The sequence below is a fragment of the Pollicipes pollicipes genome, unplaced genomic scaffold (assembly GCF_011947565.3).
Source record: "Pollicipes pollicipes isolate AB1234 unplaced genomic scaffold, Ppol_2.1 Scaffold_7262;HRSCAF=8765_pilon_pilon_pilon, whole genome shotgun sequence".
Taxonomy (NCBI): Eukaryota; Metazoa; Arthropoda; class Thecostraca; order Pollicipedomorpha; family Pollicipedidae; genus Pollicipes; species Pollicipes pollicipes.
The window spans coordinates 8,317,301-8,334,852 of record NW_023597055.1 but is presented as its reverse complement, the minus strand read 5'-3'; the positions used below and the strand labels follow the sequence as shown (position 1 = coordinate 8,334,852).

General features: G+C 58.1%; 1 protein-coding gene across 1 annotated transcript in view; it reads left to right on the top strand.

The window, feature by feature from the left end:
* The first annotated feature begins 66 nt into the window (after nt 1–66).
* LOC119114199 (collagen alpha-5(IV) chain-like) overlaps nt 67–17,552 on the top strand; it is a 30,080-nt gene continuing 12,594 nt past the window's right edge. The window contains 9 exon segments of the mRNA XM_037238399.1: nt 67–257; nt 6,872–7,102; nt 7,981–8,098; nt 8,934–9,031; nt 10,051–10,113; nt 12,089–12,243; nt 13,435–13,846; nt 16,022–16,134; nt 16,921–17,032. Coding sequence (XP_037094294.1) covers nt 192–257; nt 6,872–7,102; nt 7,981–8,098; nt 8,934–9,031; nt 10,051–10,113; nt 12,089–12,243; nt 13,435–13,846; nt 16,022–16,134; nt 16,921–17,032 — 1,368 coding nt within the window. The 5' untranslated portion in view covers nt 67–191.

The following is a 17,552-nucleotide window of genomic DNA, read 5'->3' as shown; positions in this document are numbered from 1 at the left end:
CGTTATCGGCGGGCGGCGCGGCGCCCGGCGCCCAGGTAGGCCTACAGACGGCCGCCGGCGCGCCGGACCGTCGCCACACCGTCGCAGGTGGAGACCGACCTAGGTCACACGAAGGAGGCCTCGGGACAGCTGCGGTCAGACAGAGGCGGCCTCAGGGCGGCAGGGGTCCGACCCTGAGGTCAGCGGTCACCATGCGGGTGGAGTGGCTGGTGCTGGTGCTGGTGCTGGTGCTGGCAGTGCCGACGACGCCGCAACGGGTGAGTGGCTGCAGTGGCTGTCATTCATCCGGGTCATGACGTGACCTTTGACACATGACCTTTGCCCGAGTGGTCCGGGCCTACCTCACCTCAGGTCATGGCTCTCTCCCGACAGTCGGCCACCTCAGGTCATGGCTCTCTCCCGACAGCCGGCCACCTCGGATCATGGCTCTCTCCCAACAGCCGGTCACTCCGGATCATGGCTCTCTCCCGACAACAAGCTATCCCGGATCATGGCTCTCTCCCAACAGCCGGTCACCTCGGATCATGGCTCTCTCCCGACAGCCGGCCACCTCAGGTCATGGCTCTCTCCCGACAGCCGGTCACCCCGGATCATGGCTCTCTCCCGACAACCGGCTATCCCGGATCATGGCTCTCTCCCGACAGCCGGCCATCTCGGATCATGGCTCCCTCCCAACAGCCGGCCATCTCGGATCATGGCTCTCTCCCGGCAGCCGGTCACTTTGGATCGTGGCTCTCTTCCAACAAGCTTTCAGATTTTGCAGCTCTTCGGATACACTACGATGCCACTTTTTGAGGCAACTGGCAACTGTTTGTAACAATTCTGCAACTGTTGTCATTTAAGTCGCTGCAAAGAAACAAAAAACCCTGAATTCAGACAGGCTGCTGGCTATGTTACAGCCACAGTGAAAATGAGCCCAATCCCAGTTTCAACGCCCCAGTTTGCTCCACAAAGACGCCCGAGGCCCCTCTTATAGTCTACCGACTGTAAAGAATGTTGCTAAGCGTGGTTAAATTGCGCGTTTCCATTACCGGAGCTTTTCCGATAACAGCGGTTGATAATTCCCGCCTCAAAACAGTCGCGCATGAAGAGCAGTCAGCATGATGCCTTGCCAGCATTCGACAATGCAGCGTTCAAAGATACTTTGTGAGCATCCTGGCTGTCCTGCACGCTCCACCTTAGCTGCGTCCCTGTACTGTCCTGCGGCGGGCGCACTTCTGTCCCCCGACAACGGTGCGTGAAGAGCCGGCGATGCGGCGGGGCTGGTCGGCGCGGGCCACTTGGGCAAAGGTCAGCGGAAGCAAGACAGCCTTGACCACAATTAGCGGCGGACTTGACGTGCCCATTTACAGTACATTCCATTGCCAAACGTGCACATTGGTGATTTTTTTACTAAGATTATAAGCTGTGTGCGTGAAACTCAGTAAGGAATTGGACACCTTTCGCGCCACATTTCAACGCCAGAGGTTTTCTGCATGGCAAAATCATGCTGGTTGTTGAGGCTTAGACTAAGCCACGGGTGGCGTCGCCCAGCACAACTCATCTTGGAACGATGCAAGGGAGTTCAATGACAACTTTGTTCAATCTAGAAAAAAAGGACAACTGAACCAAGATGCTCAAATAAAAGATACATCTTATCAAAGGCATCTTGATGGGTCAGATAGGAGCTATCTAGTAATGGTCTTCGCATCGTCCTATCATCTCGAATTTCAAACGATACGGAGAGAGCGCACCATCTCCACCTCTCATGCGGCCTGAGACTGATAGTGTCATAAACAAGACGTCGAGGCAGCGTTGCTCGGCCGATGGGTCGGCCACGGACCCTGCTCCGTTCTCTCAAGCATTGAACGATTGCGGCGTGCAGACGTTACAACTTGCCTGCGCCGAACGCTGACCAATGAGGAGGTAGCTCTGTGAGAGACGTCATAGGAAGTCTGACGCTGGAGCGATCGCTGACCAATAAGGAGGTAGCTCTGGGAGAGACGTCATAGAAAGTCCGACGCTGAAGCGATCGCTGACCAATGAGGAGGTAGCTCTGGGAGAGACGTCACAGGTGGTCTGACGCTGGAGCGACCGCCGACCAATGAGAAGGTAGTTCAGGGAGAGACGTCACAGGTGGTCTGACGCTGGAGAGACCGCTGACCAATAAGGAGGTAGTTCGGAGGGAGCGACGTCACAGGTGGTCTGACGCTGGAGCGACCGATGACCAATGAGAAGGTAGTTCGGGAAGAGATGTCACAGGTAGTCTGACGCTGGAGCGACCGCTGACCAATAAGGAGGTAGTTCAGCGGGAAAGACGTCACAGGTGGTCGGACGCTGGAGCTACCACCAGCCGGCTGTGGTCGGGGCAAGTTGTGGGGGCACAGAGAAGACCCCACGCTGTTGAACTAGAGGGCTGATGTATGTTATGGGCGGACAATGATCCAGTATTCCTCAACGTTGCTGTAGACTAACAGACGCACACACACACACACGCACACACACACACACACACACACCACACACACACACACACACACACACACACACACACACAACACACACACACACACACACACACACACACACACACACACCACACACACACAGTGAGCTGCAACATTCCGAGCCGCACTGCGAAAAACAAAGACAAGGTGTCCGTGTTTCAACTCTTCAGATCTTCCCTGTCTTCCGATTTGCATTATCATCTTCATAATCTACTTCGTCATATTCATCTTCTTCGTCATATCGATATTTTCATTGGTCGCTGCGCCGGACCGAACCAGTCACCCTGGTCCTTGCATATTAAGCAAGGGACTTGAACGCATCCCATCCAAGGGTGCAAGAGATCCGGTGGGGACGGGTGGAGGACAGGAGGGCTGAGCCTCTCAAGTTTCTGAAAATTTAGCATTGCCCATTTCTGTATGACCTGCAAAGAGCTTACAAAAGTGGCTGATCCCCCCACCCCCTTTCTCCAACTTCAGAGAGCTTCCGGTGCCCCTGATTCCTTCCCTCACACAACTGTAAGCAGTCTCCTGCCCTGTACACCCTTAACTGAGCGCGACGATCGGCAATGCGCACTGTAATTATCTAGCAGAAGTCTAGAAACAAAACATTGCAACTTTGGAATTCGCGAAAGGCAGACCTGAGTACGTGTCAGGGGTGATGATATGTAGCGTTTTCGTTGTGCGCGGGCCCACGAACCGCGGGCCATGGGCCAGGCGCAGGCCACAGGAGACGGCTGACCCTCCACTGGCCACAGGAGACGGGCGGCCCTCCACTGGCCACAGGAGACGGCTGACCCTCCACTGGCCACAGGAGACGGGCGGCCCTCCACTGGCCACAGGAGACGGCTGAACCTCCACTGGCCACAGGAGACGGGCCGGCCCTCCACTGGCCACAGGAGACGGCTGAACCTCCACTGGCCACAGGAGACGGGCGGCCCTCCACTGGCCACAGGAGACGGGCGGCCCTCCACTGGCCACAGGAGACGGGCGGCCCTCCACTGGCCACAGGAGACGGCTGAACCTCCACTGGCCACAGGAGACGGGCGGCCCTCCACTGGCCACAGGAGACGGGCGGCCCTCCACTGGCCACAGGAGACGGGCGGCCCTCCACTGGCCACAGGAGACGGCTGACCCTCCACTGGCCACAGGAGACGGGCGGCCCTCCACTGGCCACAGGAGACGGGCGGCCCTCCACTGGCCACAGGAGACGGGCGGCCCTCCACTGGCCACAGGAGACGGGCGGCCCTCCACTGGCCACAGGAGACGGCTGACCCTCCACTGGCCACAGGAGACGGGCGGCCCTCCACTGGCCACAGGAGACGGCTGAACCTCCACTGGCCACAGGAGACGGTTCGACCCTTCCCCGGCGCCGCGGTCTAGCGTGTCGTCGCATCCCCTCCCCCCCCCCCCTTAGAAATCTATGGGATCGGCCCGGGGTCGGGCCGAGGCAGATATGTACGTGGTGATTGTGCAGAAGGCCATTTATGGAGCTGAGACTCTGAGACTTATGAGCTGAGCTGAGACTCATGGACTCCAGGAGCAGAGAACGCCTCTGAACGGGCATGTGCGAGAAGGTTCTGGCCCCCAGCCACGGGTCACGGTGTCACGTGTCACGATTCGGGACCTCTGAGCACTACGCTCTTCTGCGTTCCCCTTCGTTCAGACATTTGATGCACGTTGTTGCATGTTGTTGCCAAACAATAAGCAAGGTGTATAGTCATCTGTGATGAAATCAGGTTTCTGACCCGAAATCTTGGGTCGTTTATCACTAAGTTGGCTGAGAAAGCCAACATGACTAGTCTTCCACGTGTGTTCATGTAGGTGAGTAAAAACTTAAGCCTGATGCAAGTTAAGCTTTTTGTTTCGAGGCCGGGTTTTGGCCTTGTGTCTTCATTCACGGCGGCTGAGACTTGACAATGCGCCAGGGCCGAAAAGACGTCCGTAATATAAGAATTTTGGCTGTTATGAAACTGTGGTTCTTTATGACGTTATTATACGTACTCCCCACAACTCACCGGCGCAGCGGCGCACGCGCTTGCACGCGGATCAGAGAATCGGCACACGCATCCGCACACAGATCAGAGCACTAGCACACACATCTGCACGCGAATCAGAGCACCGGCACACACATCTGCACGCGGATCAGAACACCGGCACACACATCTGCACGCAGATCAGAGCACCGGCACACACATCTGCACGCGGATCAGAGTACCGGCACACACATCTGCACGCGGATCAGAACACCGGCACACACATCTGCACGCGGATCAGAAGACCGGCACACACATCTGCACGCGGATCAGAGCACCGGCACACGCATCTGCATGTGGATCAGGGCAGAAAACAATAAATTCGTTGGCGAGCGTAACCGTAGCAGCGCGGGCAAGCAGACCCATCAGTGCGTTATTTTTTAAAAATGTTATTGATTACTTAATCAATGTTCTTGGGTATGATTAGTTAAACAGTGTTTTGAGAAGCACTAAACTTTTTCAACTCAAGTGAAAATTTGGTGCAGTTTGTGATGGCTGTTTTGCGATTTGGCAATGCACAAACCCATCACCTGCGCCTACTTCGCCACCTCCTGCAGCTGAGGCAGCAAGCCCTCGCCCGCTGCGCGCTCGGCGAGCGAATGGAGAATCTGAACCCGTGCGAGAGCCCGAGACGTGATCGACAAGTCCTCCCTTCCCAGACGACTTCCATTTACGTGATCACGTTCCCCAGGCTCTTCACACTGCCTTCACATAGCACGGCTGACCTACAGGTCAGGTCACGTGAGGTCAAATCACGTCCTTGCGGTCGTCGCTGGCGGACAGGCATGCTCGGCAATTACGTGGAACGTGAGGGGGAGGAAGTGGGGAGAAGGTACGGCGATTACATCGCCTGCGATGATCGCTATTTTAGGCTCTGTCCCCCCCCCCTTCCGCTCCCAATTTTGAGATAAAAGTGGGCCAATTCCTTTGGAACTCATTTGTCGAAGCATCATTGGAGCAGCTTTTGTCATTTCTCGCTGCTCAGCCCACAACTTATGTTGCGAGACTACGCCCGTTTTGGAGGTCGCGAAAGGCTACCTGTATGCTTATTCCACTATACGCAAAGGCCCTGAGATAAACTGCCGCTCTCTTTCAGCAGAATACTGTGCTAGGAAGAATGCTTGCAGCACCTTTCAGTTTCTATCAGTGGCCGGTGGGGAGTAGCATGAACTGCGTACGGGGAGTGTGTGCAGGAGTTGTGATGAGTGTCAGACGACAGTGACGTCAAACGACGTCAGACAGTGACGTCAGACAACGTCAGACAGTGACGAGAGCTCATGGCTGCCACTGAGGCTTACCGAAGCACTCAGCTGCTGAGGCTACATGGCGTCGCCTGCCTCCTACCCCGGCAGAAAGCGCGGGCACGGCGCCGAATCGAACCCCGTACGTCTGGCTTCTCAGACGCACGACGGTCAAATTGTTACACAGCCGGCACCATAACCTATTGCTCAGTAACGAAGGATCGCGAATGCTGAAATATGGCAGCTAAATAAGGCAACAAAAAATTAGCACTGGGTCGGCTGAGTAAAATGCGTGCTACCAGAAGATACCGTCAGGCATTTTCTTACTCTAAATTTGTATTTCCATTGCTTACGGTTACAGCAGTGCAAAGCGTACGTTGGATCTCCGGGATTTACACCTTGGATTTTTTTGCATCGTTTCATGATATTGCCTCTGCTCTCCTCTCCCTCCCTGAATTGATTCGTAAACCCACCAGCGTCGTAAGTATCCTTTGATACAGCAAACTATATTTATTCTGAAATGTTTGTCAAGCTGAGAGACCGATGCTGACTTGCCTGGACCTGAAATAAGTGTAAAAGACCGCATTCGATTTCCGCAAGGACACGTGGACAATTCACATGTCTATTTTTGGCGCGGTGAGCTTTCGTGAAAGCCCCTGTCAGTCAAATGAGCTGCCTTGTCATTTCATTTGGCCACCAGTTGAAAAACATTACATGTTGATTACTGCATGATTATTCCGCCTCTGAGGGCTCTTACCCTCGCCCGTGGATTGATAAGCGCCGTTCCGCGACGTTTCTCAGTACGTTACATGTAGATACACCATTGTATGTGTGTGTATATGTATGTATGTGTGTCTGCCCGCATTTTCCATGCGTGTCTGCTCGTCTGCCCGCCCCCTAGTGTTTGCTCATGATCTTGTGATGTGATGCACGATGCCACCGACCCGACCTGACCTGACCTGACCTTCCAACCTGACTTGGTGTAAAGTGACCTGGTCTGCCGACCTGACCTGACCTGCCAACCTGATCTAGCCTAACCTGACTTGTTGACTAGATCTACCGACCTGACCTGACCTGACCTGACCTGACTGTCCGCCTTGTCTGTCGGCAGGCGCCGGGCACCGACCAGTGGTGCATCTGCCAGGGCGCGCGCGGCCTTCCGGGCGTGCCTGGCCTACCCGGACAGGTCGGCATGCAGGGTCTGCATGGCGAAACGGGTCCCATGGGCCCGTTCGGGCGTGTGGGCCCGCGCGGCGACCGGGGCCCATCCGGGGACCCGGGCGCGCGCGGCGACCGCGGCGAGCCCGGCCTCCTCGGCTTCAACGGAGCGCCCGGCCTGCCGGTCAGTATCGAAGGCGGCGCCGCCGGTCGGGATCACAGCGACCCCGGGGTCACTGAGGCCTCGGGGTCACCGACGTCGGACACGCGGAACACCGGGAGGTCATTACGGTTGAACCCGGCGCGTTGAGCCGCGTGTTTTAACCCTCGCTGTGCGTGTGAAGGGGGTGCCTTTCCTGCCGGGAGGGGCGTGCTTCTATAAAGGCCCGCGGTGCTGTCAACGCTGGCGCTGTTGCGCTGCGTTCGTGTCGGCTTTGCCTGGGATGATTCGGCGAGTAGCGCACCAATCAGCGGAGCGCGCCGTTTGAATACAGTTTGACGCGTTTGGCCTGTGCTCTGTGTTAAGTTCTGGAAGGTTGGCTTTGTGAATTATGATAGTGCCTTGCTGCGAGTGGGAGAGCCGAACAGTGCTGCCGACACAACGTTGCGTGTAGTGATTTCTGAAGGTCATGTCTGATGGATGTGTCTGATAGTGCTGTATGCTGGTGATGTCTGCTAGTAATTCCGATATCTCACGTGAAGCCCAGACGGTGAGCAGCAATGGGCTTGCCACTGACCGTCTGTGCGTCGTGTGGCTGTCTGCTAATCGTCCACGTGTCGCATGGCTGTCAGGTGAACTGCCGCGTCTCACATGGGTGTAGGCGTCCACTGACCTGTTGCCGTCACATGGCTGTCCACTGGTCTGTCGTCTAGCAGATGGCTGTCCACTGACTTGCTGTATATCACATGGCTGTCCACTGGCCAGCCGTATGTCACATGGCTGCCCACTGGCGTGCTACCTAGCACATGGCTGTCCACTGGCCTGCCGCCTGCCACATACACGGCTGTGCTTTGACCTGCTGTCTGTCACGTGGCTGCCCTCTGACCTGCCGTGCGTGGCAGGGCGGCCCCGGTCCGCTGGGAGCTCGGGGTGACCCCGGTGTCAAGGGCTGTACCTGCGTGGACGGCCTCCCGGGCCGGGACGGCCTACCGGGCCTGATCGGGCCGCGCGGAGCAGCAGGTGAGGCTTTTTGGGGGGGGAGGGGGGTGAGGGGGAGGGGAGTGGGTGACGTCCGACGTCAGTTGCAACACCGGCAGTCACCGGCGTGAGCCACGACCACCACTATTTGCTGTTTATGTTGTTTGCTGTTTATGTTTATGTTTATTTGCTATCATGTTTACCAGGTCATTTTCCGTCGCTTTAGTCACGAAATCGACTGGCATTTCGAGTTCTACGATTGCGCTGTTATAGACAGTGATATGATATGAGGCGTTGTGTGTTTATGTATGTTTATGTTGCATGCACATCAGTATGTATTTATGTGTGTCGCCCCGCATACTTGAATTAAGCAATTGATTCCATTGCTTTTTCCAAGTCCATTGGAACCGGTCATGTCTATTAGGAAATTCTGCGCAGTTAACTTCTTGTACCCGCAAAGGACGCGACATTGAACATACGAGATGTTGTCCTAAGAGATGTATTCGGTGGGTCACGGGCTGTGAGCTGCAGCTGCCCCACTCTGACACCGTGTCACGACACCAACGGTAGCTCACTCTGACACAGTGTCACGACACCAGCGGTGGCTCACTCTGACACCGTGTCACGACACCAGCGGTGGCTCACTCTGGCACCGTGTCACGACACCAGCGGTGGTCCACTCTGACACCGTGTCACAACACCAGCGGTGGCTCACTCTGACACCGTGTCACGACACCAGCGGGGCCCACTTAGCGCCGTGTCATGAAACCAGCGATGGTTCACTCTGACGCAGTGTCACGACACCAGCGGTGACCCACTTAGCGCCATGTCATGACACCAGCGGTGGCCACTCTGACACCGTGTCACGACACCGCAGGTCCCAGCGGCCTGCCCGGACTGCCGGGCGATCCAGGCGAAGGAGGCTCGGCCGGCGCCAAGGGCGACCCCGGCGAGGACAAACCGCCCGGTCCACCGGTGAGAGCTCCCACCCCCGGCCGGCGACGGGGCCGGCGCCTGCGCACCGGTGACCGGAGCCTGCACACTGGTGACCGGCGCCTGCGCACCGGTGACCGGCGAATGCGCACTGGTGACCGGAGCCTGCACACTGGTGACCGGCGCCTGCGCACCGGTGACCGGCGAATGCGCACTGGTGACCGGCGCCTGCGCACTGGTGACCGGCGCCTGCGCACCGGTGACCGGTGCCTGCGCACTGGTGACCGGCGCCTGCGCACTGGTGACCGGCGCCTGCGCACTGGTGACCGGCACCCGCGCACTGGTGACCGGCGCCTGCGCACCGGTGACCGGCGCCTGCGCACTGGTGACCGGCGCCTGCGCACTGGTGACCGGCGCCTGCGCACTGGTGACCGGCGCCCGCGCACTGGTGACCGGCGCCCTCGCACCGGTGACCGGCGCCCGTGACCGCAGACCATGGGCGGCAGACCGGCGCCGCCGTCGGAAGTGGCCTTCCGCGCGAATGTCGAACTGTGCTGTGCTGCTGTGCTGCTGTGCTGGGCTATGCACTGTGCTGCGACGGCTCGATCGACGGTTGAGGTTTTCTGCGAACATATTTGGCAATGACTTTTTTGTGATGCGACTGGATGCCTATAATGCTGAACTTAAAAGAAGAGCTGAAAAGTGATTACGCTCTGCTTCCTACGTTTTTTTCCTGTTGTTAGTTTCCGCCTCTTAGTGGAATGTAGCGACCTGCAATTTGTCGCTTTCCGGTGTTAACATACGGCCCTTTGCGTCGCTGGGAAAGTGGAAGGGGCGCTTGGGGTTGATTGTTCATGGGTAGCGGTCAGAACGAAAAGCTGTGCGAGTTCTAACAAGCTGTTTGCAATTAGGAAGCCTTGAAGAATGTAACTTAGTTAATTGGAGCTTGAACATGTCAGAAGGATGGAAAAGCGTAAACCTTCCCAGTGGCGTCGTTTCCCCCGAAATCCCGCACATCTGACACGTGACCTCTGACCCCGCCATTTGATCTCTGACCGCAGGGCCTGCCGGGCTTCGCAGGACGGCCAGGCTACAAGGGTCAAGAGGGCGAACAAGGATATCGCGTAAGTGTCTCCCTTCATCGATGGTTGCAGGATCTGAACGCACTGCGCGTGTCAGGCTGCATACTTGTTCACTTCTCCACGACGGCGAATGTTATTGAAGCGTTGTTCAAGGGAACGCTTTATTATCAGTTGAGGATATTGTGGATCAATTATCATCAGATAATCAGCAGCAATTTCGTTCATATATAATATATATATATATATATATATATATATATATATATATATATATATATATATATATATCAGCATTGTAACTACGTAACTATATATTTAAGTAATGAGTAATAAGTAATTTCATCAGATGTCGTGGAAATTGTAATTTATAACTACTGATATACTTCCAATGTTTTTTGTTTATGCGTTTATGTGTTAATGTGGACCACTCCTTGTAAAGGGGTATTTCAAATTTCTATGGAGTTTTGAAGTGAAAAAGTCATGTTGAAGATCATTCGGTGCAGTTCACAGTCCTGCCATTCTTAAGACCTGAAGCCCTCTAGATTCTGACCTACACCACCGCAGACATCAACGTTCTATTTCTTGCGGACTGCATCAAGGCATCCAGGCATCCAGGCATCCAGGCATCCAGGCCATCCAGGCATCCACGACTGCCATAATAACGTTATTGAAATCTTATCATTGCACTTGGCCACTGCGACGATCAATGCCAAGAAAAATATAATTGTCAAGTCATTCATATCTGACTTTCGTGGGCACGATTTCCAGATAAAACGTCTGGAGAGCCCACAGGTCGTCAGTGGGTTCTCAATCAATGTTGTGCGAGGTATAATTACGCAGTCAAACAATGACGTAGTGAGGAGCACATTTGCTAAATAGAGAAATTGCGTTGTCTAGAGTTGCATTTTCCACTTAAAAGTGCATCGATAGTTATCAGTGAGCATATTTCATCCTATCCGATGTTTTCCATTGTGTCACTGTGTCTATTGTGTCTCCTCTGGACGCCGAATATCTTCAAATGTGGGGCAATCCCTTTACAGGAACCGTTCTTCAGTGCTTTAGCGCTTATAAGGCCCTCGTAGTGCTTCACAGCTCTGAAGGGGACAATGCCCGAAGCGTCTGATAATGTCCGTGCAATGGCGACTCACCCACCACCCTATACAGCATACGGGCCGACAGGCATTAAGAAGATGAAACGATGCCTTCAAACATTGATTTCTCTACGGTCGTAAAACTTCATTGGAACGGACACCGTGTGACCGTACTGCGCAGCTCTGTTCAAATGTCGCTGTCGTATTTTCACGATCATGCTGGATTGTGACGTCATGGAGGATCGCTCTGTTGGAATGAAGCGCGTGCATTAACGTTGGAATATGACGCCGCCGTTATTTGTCGTGCATCTCTACCGGAATGCGCGCCAATTTAGCACGCGAATCCTTCGCTCGACTCCACCTCTTTTGGAATACGTCACTGCATGACTGCATTGGAAGCGACGGTATAGACTGCACAGAAGACTGCACAGAAATCAGAAATAGGCTGCACCATAGTCTGCTGGAATATGATGTGCGCGTCGGAACACTGTTGGAACGTAGCACCCCTTACGTGAGGTGACACTCGGACACTGTGAGGTGACACTCGGCCACTGTGAGGTGACACTCGGCCATGGTGAGGTGACACTCGGACACGGTAAGGTGACACTCGGCCATGATGAGGCGGCACTCAGACACGGTGAGGGGACATTCGGACACGGTGAAGTGACATTCGGATACGGTGAGGTGGCACTAGTACATGGTGAGGTAACACTCGCACATGGCGAGGTGACATGCAGGGTACATGCATGTCACCTGATGCAGGGTACATGCGTCTGATGCAGGGTACATGGTGAGGCGATACTAGGACATGGTGAGGCGACACTCGGACATAAGGTATAAGGTAAGGTAGCTCTCGAGCATGGTGACGTGACGCTGGGTCAGGATGTTACCCCTTCACACCCCGCCGCGCTGCGCCGCTGTTGCAGGGCTCGGTGGGGCCAGTGGGCATGCCGGGCCGACGTGGTGAGCCGGGCGAGGACCGCCACGGGCCAGCCGGGCCGAAGGGCTTCCAGGGGGAGCAGGGCGCACCCGGCTCTGACCTGACCTATCTGGACCCGGACATCAGCCGACCAGGACCAGCGTAAGGCCCGGCGCGGGCGCGGCCCCGCTCCGGGGCCCGCCGCGGGAGGGAGGGGGGGGGGGATAAAGAGGCGCAGCTGCGCCGTGCCGCGTAAGGTGGCGAGGCTTCCGACATGCGGAAGGGCCCGGTGCTCCGCGTGCAGCATCAGGCGGCAGCCTCGCGGGCTACGGCAGCCGAAAACTAGGCACAGAAGCCAGCATTTTCGGCCCAACTTGTCTTAAAATGCAATTTCTAAGTTGTCATTAAGAGGACATGGATGTCGCGTCAATCAGCTACCAAACTCAGGCCCAACGCCGATAAAACGTGCTGTGAGTGGACTCCACGCTCACATTGCCCGAAAAAGAAACCGACTCACATCACCTGACCCCGCATTGAGCCCTCTTGTCCGCCTCGATACGCCAACGGGTCTCGAAAAGACCCATTTGGATATTCTTGAAGGTCACCTCAGCATGGTCTGCAGGCATTTGGCAGACTTAGGAACGAGGCGGCCGAGCAGGCCGCATTTCTCCTAAGCATCGTGGGGGTTGCCACGATTCAATCCGAACCTGATTGCCGTGCCCGGTCCAATGTAAAGGCTGCTTACGGTTTATTTTGTTTGTGTTAGAAGCTGTTTGGACCCGGTACGAATGAAACGGTGGATAAGCACTGTAGCCAGAAACCAGCATTGCACTGCTATTAGAGACCAGCATTGTGCTGTTACCATGCGCCTTCAAATGTCATGTCTTGATGCGTCCTAGCAGCGCCCACTGATGTCAAGTGATCCCCGAGATAGCGCATTGTGACTGAGACGTCGACCTTTGGTCGCGCAGCACTTCACGCAGCCCGCTGTGACCGTGCGGTGACGGGGGTGCCCCGCTGTGACCGTACGGTGACGGGGTGCCCCGCTGTGACCGTACGGTGACGGGGGTGCCCCGCTGTGACCGTGCGGTGACGGGGTGCCCCGCTGTGACCGTACGGTGACGGGGGTGCCCCGCTGTGACCGTGCGGTGACGGGGTGCCCTGCTGTGACCGTGCGGTGGCGGTGGTGTCCTGCTGTGACCGTGCGGTGACGGGGTGCCCTGCTGTGACCGTGCGGTGGCGGTGGTGTCCTGCTGTGACCGTACGGTGACGGGGTGCCCCACTGTGACCGTGCGGTGACGGGGTGCCCCGCTGTGACCGCGCAGTGACGGACGTGCCCGCTGTCTGATGCAGGGGGCCGCCGGGCCTCCCTGGCCCGCTGGGCTGGCCAGGAGAGCCGGGCGCCTATGGCCCACCGGGCCCTGGCGGTCAACCCGGCTGGCCCGGCACGCCCGGCCGCAAGGGACCACCCGGCTGGCGGGGCAGCGACGGACCACGTGGCAAGCTGGGCCGACCTGGCCCGCCGGGGCAGTTCGGAGCCAAGGGCGTGCTGGGCACGGCTGGCGAGACCGGCCGGCCAGGCCTGCCTGGTCTCAAGGGCCTGCCGGGTGTGGCCGGCGTGCCGGGGAGGCCCGGGCTGCAGGGTGACCCAGGCCCCAAGGGCCTCTACGACCCGAGCATCGGTGGCCCGCTGCTCGGGCCTCCCGGCGACCAGGGCGACTACGGCGCGCCGGGCCCCGCCGGCCTGCCCGGCCTGGACGGCCTGGACGGCAGGCCGGGCCCGCGCGGCTGGCGGGGCCCGCCAGGGCCCGACGGACCCGCGGGCCCGCCGGGCCGCCAGGGACCGTCAGAACCCGGCGCCCCGGGCCGCGACGGCCGCCCGGGCGGCGAAGCCGGGCCCCGTGGTCCGGCGGGCTCCCGAGGCCCTGAGGGCTTCGTCGGCCGCCGCGGCCCCCCGGGAGCCCCCGGCCGCGGTTTCGACGGCCCCGACGGCCGGCCAGGACGCCCCGGCCTCGACGGCTTGCCCGGACGCCGAGGAGACACCGGCTTCCAAGGCGAGTGTCCACAGGCGGTGGGCGCGCGCCAGCCGCCGCGAGCGCCGCCCGGCAGACCGGTGACCGCGTGTTGTCCATCGACGTGCTGCGTGGTGGCGGTCCCGCGTAAGGTCTGCTGATGGTGGCGGGTTGTGTGGTTCGTTCGGGTCGGAGGCCTGGCTGGTAACATTTCGGGAAGGCATCGTCGCCCAATTTTCCTGGATATACGTTATTAGTTCGTATTATTTTCTATTGTGGCTACGCTTGATTTATTTCGTCCGAGACGTGATCGTTGAATGTCGGGCGTAGTAGATTTTAAGTTTTGGACTCCTTTTAACTGAGCTTTTTAACACAAAGGTACCATAACTTGGAAAACCCTGCAGCGCTGCGCTGCGCTGCGCTAGCGCTGCATCTCCAGAACAAAAAATTGAGTAAAGTACAAAATAAAATACGAAATCAGAACTATCTTTTCGGCAATTTTATTTTCTACACGTGGCCATGACTTTTGCTTAAATCATCCCTCGTTTGTATATCGCTAAATGTACCAAAACGTTCGCATGCAGGCGTTTGAATTAGGTTAGGGGTAATTCAAAGCTCTTTGAAGAATTTGGGGTATGTTGTAAAGAAGATTCAATGTGTTGTTCTTTTGGTTCCCCGTGTGTACTCTGTGAATACAGCTCGCAAGCGCTGATCATTAAGTTGCAGTAAAATGTCCTTTTGCCCGCACACCTGCAGTGAGTCAGTGAAACACCAACACGAATGCTCAATACGAATTTTATCGCTGACCTCTTTGCCTTTGCCTTGCCGGGATCAAACTGGGTTATCCGGGTGTTCGCCGCGGTCTTTCATTGAACCTGCAGAGTCGCCATGCGCTGCTGATTTAGGCCAACACTGCAATGTATGTCAATCGAAGGCGTGCTATGTGATAGAAGCCGGCAGCTGGCGGTGCCTGCACCGCTCCTCTGAGCGCTGACCGGACACCGGACCGCGCTCTGAGCGCTGACAGGGCACCGCACCGCCCCTCTGAGCGCTGACCGGACACCCGCCACCGCGCTCTGAGCGCTGAACGGTCGCCACACCGCCCCTCTGAGCGCTGACCGGACACCGCACCGCGCTCTGAGCGCTGAACGGTTCGCCACACACCGCCCCTCTGAGCGCTGACCGGACACCGCACCGCGCTCTGAGCGCTGAACGGTCGCCACACCGCGCTCTGAGCGCTGACAGGGCACCGCAACGGCCCTCCGAGCGTTGACCAGCCACTCCGCCGCCCCTCTGAGTGCTAACCGGCCGTCGCGCCGCATCCCTGAGCTCTGACCAGCCGCCCCGCGCCGCAGGAACCAAGGGCACCGCAAGTCTGGTGCCGGGGAACCCAAGACCGGGCCCGCCCGGGCCGTCGGGCCCGCCGGGCCCGCCGGGGTCTGGACGGCTTGCCCGGCCCGGACGGCACGGACGGTCTGCCGGGCCCCAGTGGCCCGCCGGGTGACGACTGTACCCCATATGGAGGTGAGCGCCCCCCCCCCTCCGTCGTCCCCCTCCGGCGGCGCCTCGGACCCACGCTGCCTGCTGTGTGTTGCGGGAGTCTGCAGTGATGGTACGATGAATGGGGGGGGGGGGGGGGGGGTAACCAAGTGAGGGTGAACTGGTCTCAACGGGACGGACGGGCTCAGAGCGCCTGTCCTGCGTCTCCCGGCGTGGCGTGTCTTGCAGCTTCACACGGAATGTGTCTCCGTCGCCGGATGACTGAAGCAGCGTGTCGCGCCGCCGCCCCGACCTGACGTATGTCTGTGTTTGACCCAGTGACCTGGGCTGACCTGTACCCGCGCTTGACCCGATGACCTGCCCTGACTGTGTACCCGTAACCCTGTGACCTGACCCGTGACCTGACTTGGCGTCCCGCTCGTCCTCAGGGTCGCCGTGCCAGAAGGGCGAACGTGGCTGGCCGGGACTGTCCGGCCGGCCCGGCCCGGACGGGGTCGCCGGTCCCCGCGGTCCCTTCGGACCACCGGGACTGCCAGGCCTGGTGGGCCGCAGCGGCTACCCCGGTCTCGATGGACTGCCCGGCGCTGCAGGTGGGCAGGGCTGCGGACCGGGCTGAGCTGGGCCGGACCGGGCCGGCCCGGACCAGACCGACTGATCTCGACCGGACCGGACCAGGCCGGCCGAGCTTGACCGGGCCGAACCGGCTGGGTTCGACCAGACCGGATTGGACCGGACCGGGCTGAACTGGATCGGACAGGACCGGACCGGACCGGGCTGAGCTGGATCGGACCGGACCGGCCGGACCGGGCTGACCTGGTTGCACTTGACCTGTTGGTATTAATATGCGACAGGACATGCTGTACACTCTCGTGATGGCTTACTGCGCGCGAGGTTTCAGAAAAGTTACACATTCATTTAGTTTCGCGAGATCGCTTATGTTTCCAAATAGACTCAGTGTATGTTTTGAACGTTGACACTTTGCCGGTTTTGGGAAACGTTTGTGGCCTGAAGTAACGAAATGAAATTCGCATTCAGATCTGAAAACACTTGGCTGCAGGGTGACATCATGATCACATGTTGCGTTTAGTTTGGACAAACTTTTTACAGCTTATGTGCGGCTGCCCAAGGGCCAAACTCAAGAGGCGGCAGTGACCCGACTTTTACCACTTCTCGTCCTCCGCGTGATGAGCCGGTAGCCTCCCTGTTCCAGCGCCCCCTCTCCCTCTCCCGTGACCCGGCGCCGCCGTGCCGCAGGCGTGGCCGGCTCGCCCGGCTGGCCCGGTTCCCCCGGCCTCCTGATCATGCCGCCGGGCACCGCCGGCGACAGGGGGGCACCAGGCGCGCCGGGCTTCCGCGACGGCGAGCCTGGCCCCGCCGGCCGGCCCGGCCCCGACGGCCTGGACGGGCTGCCCGGCAGCGCAGGCCTGCCCGGACTGCCGGTAAGACGCGGAGGAGACAGCACACTGCCCTGCGGCACTCCAGGCCACATAGCCACAGCCGTCTCCTGACACATGGCTGACAACCAGGATGGGACGTTGACGGTGTTGGGATGGTGTTCTGTTAGCGACAATGGACCGGTATGACAGATCGGTATGCCGCATGACAGCTTTCTACAGTCGGTCTGCTTGGTTGCATGCTTACCTGATGTCATCTCTAGCCGAGATAGAGTGGTGAGACAAGCAGGGAGATGCCCAGAGCGGACTTCAGGCGAACTGAGAGTAGTCCGCATAAGGCGATGCTCCACCAAAGCTGAACACTGAACCCACACCATCCAGCATGGTTTTGCATGATCAGCAATGAATGTGACTCTGGTTTGGTGTTGAGGCCTGGGACGGGACGGTATTGCTGTGAGTGCACTTCCATCGAAATAATGCAACTCTAAGCACACGCGGGGCTCAGCACACTAGAATTCTGAGGCGAAAATGAGACTGACACGTCATCACCGCGGACGGGGATGGG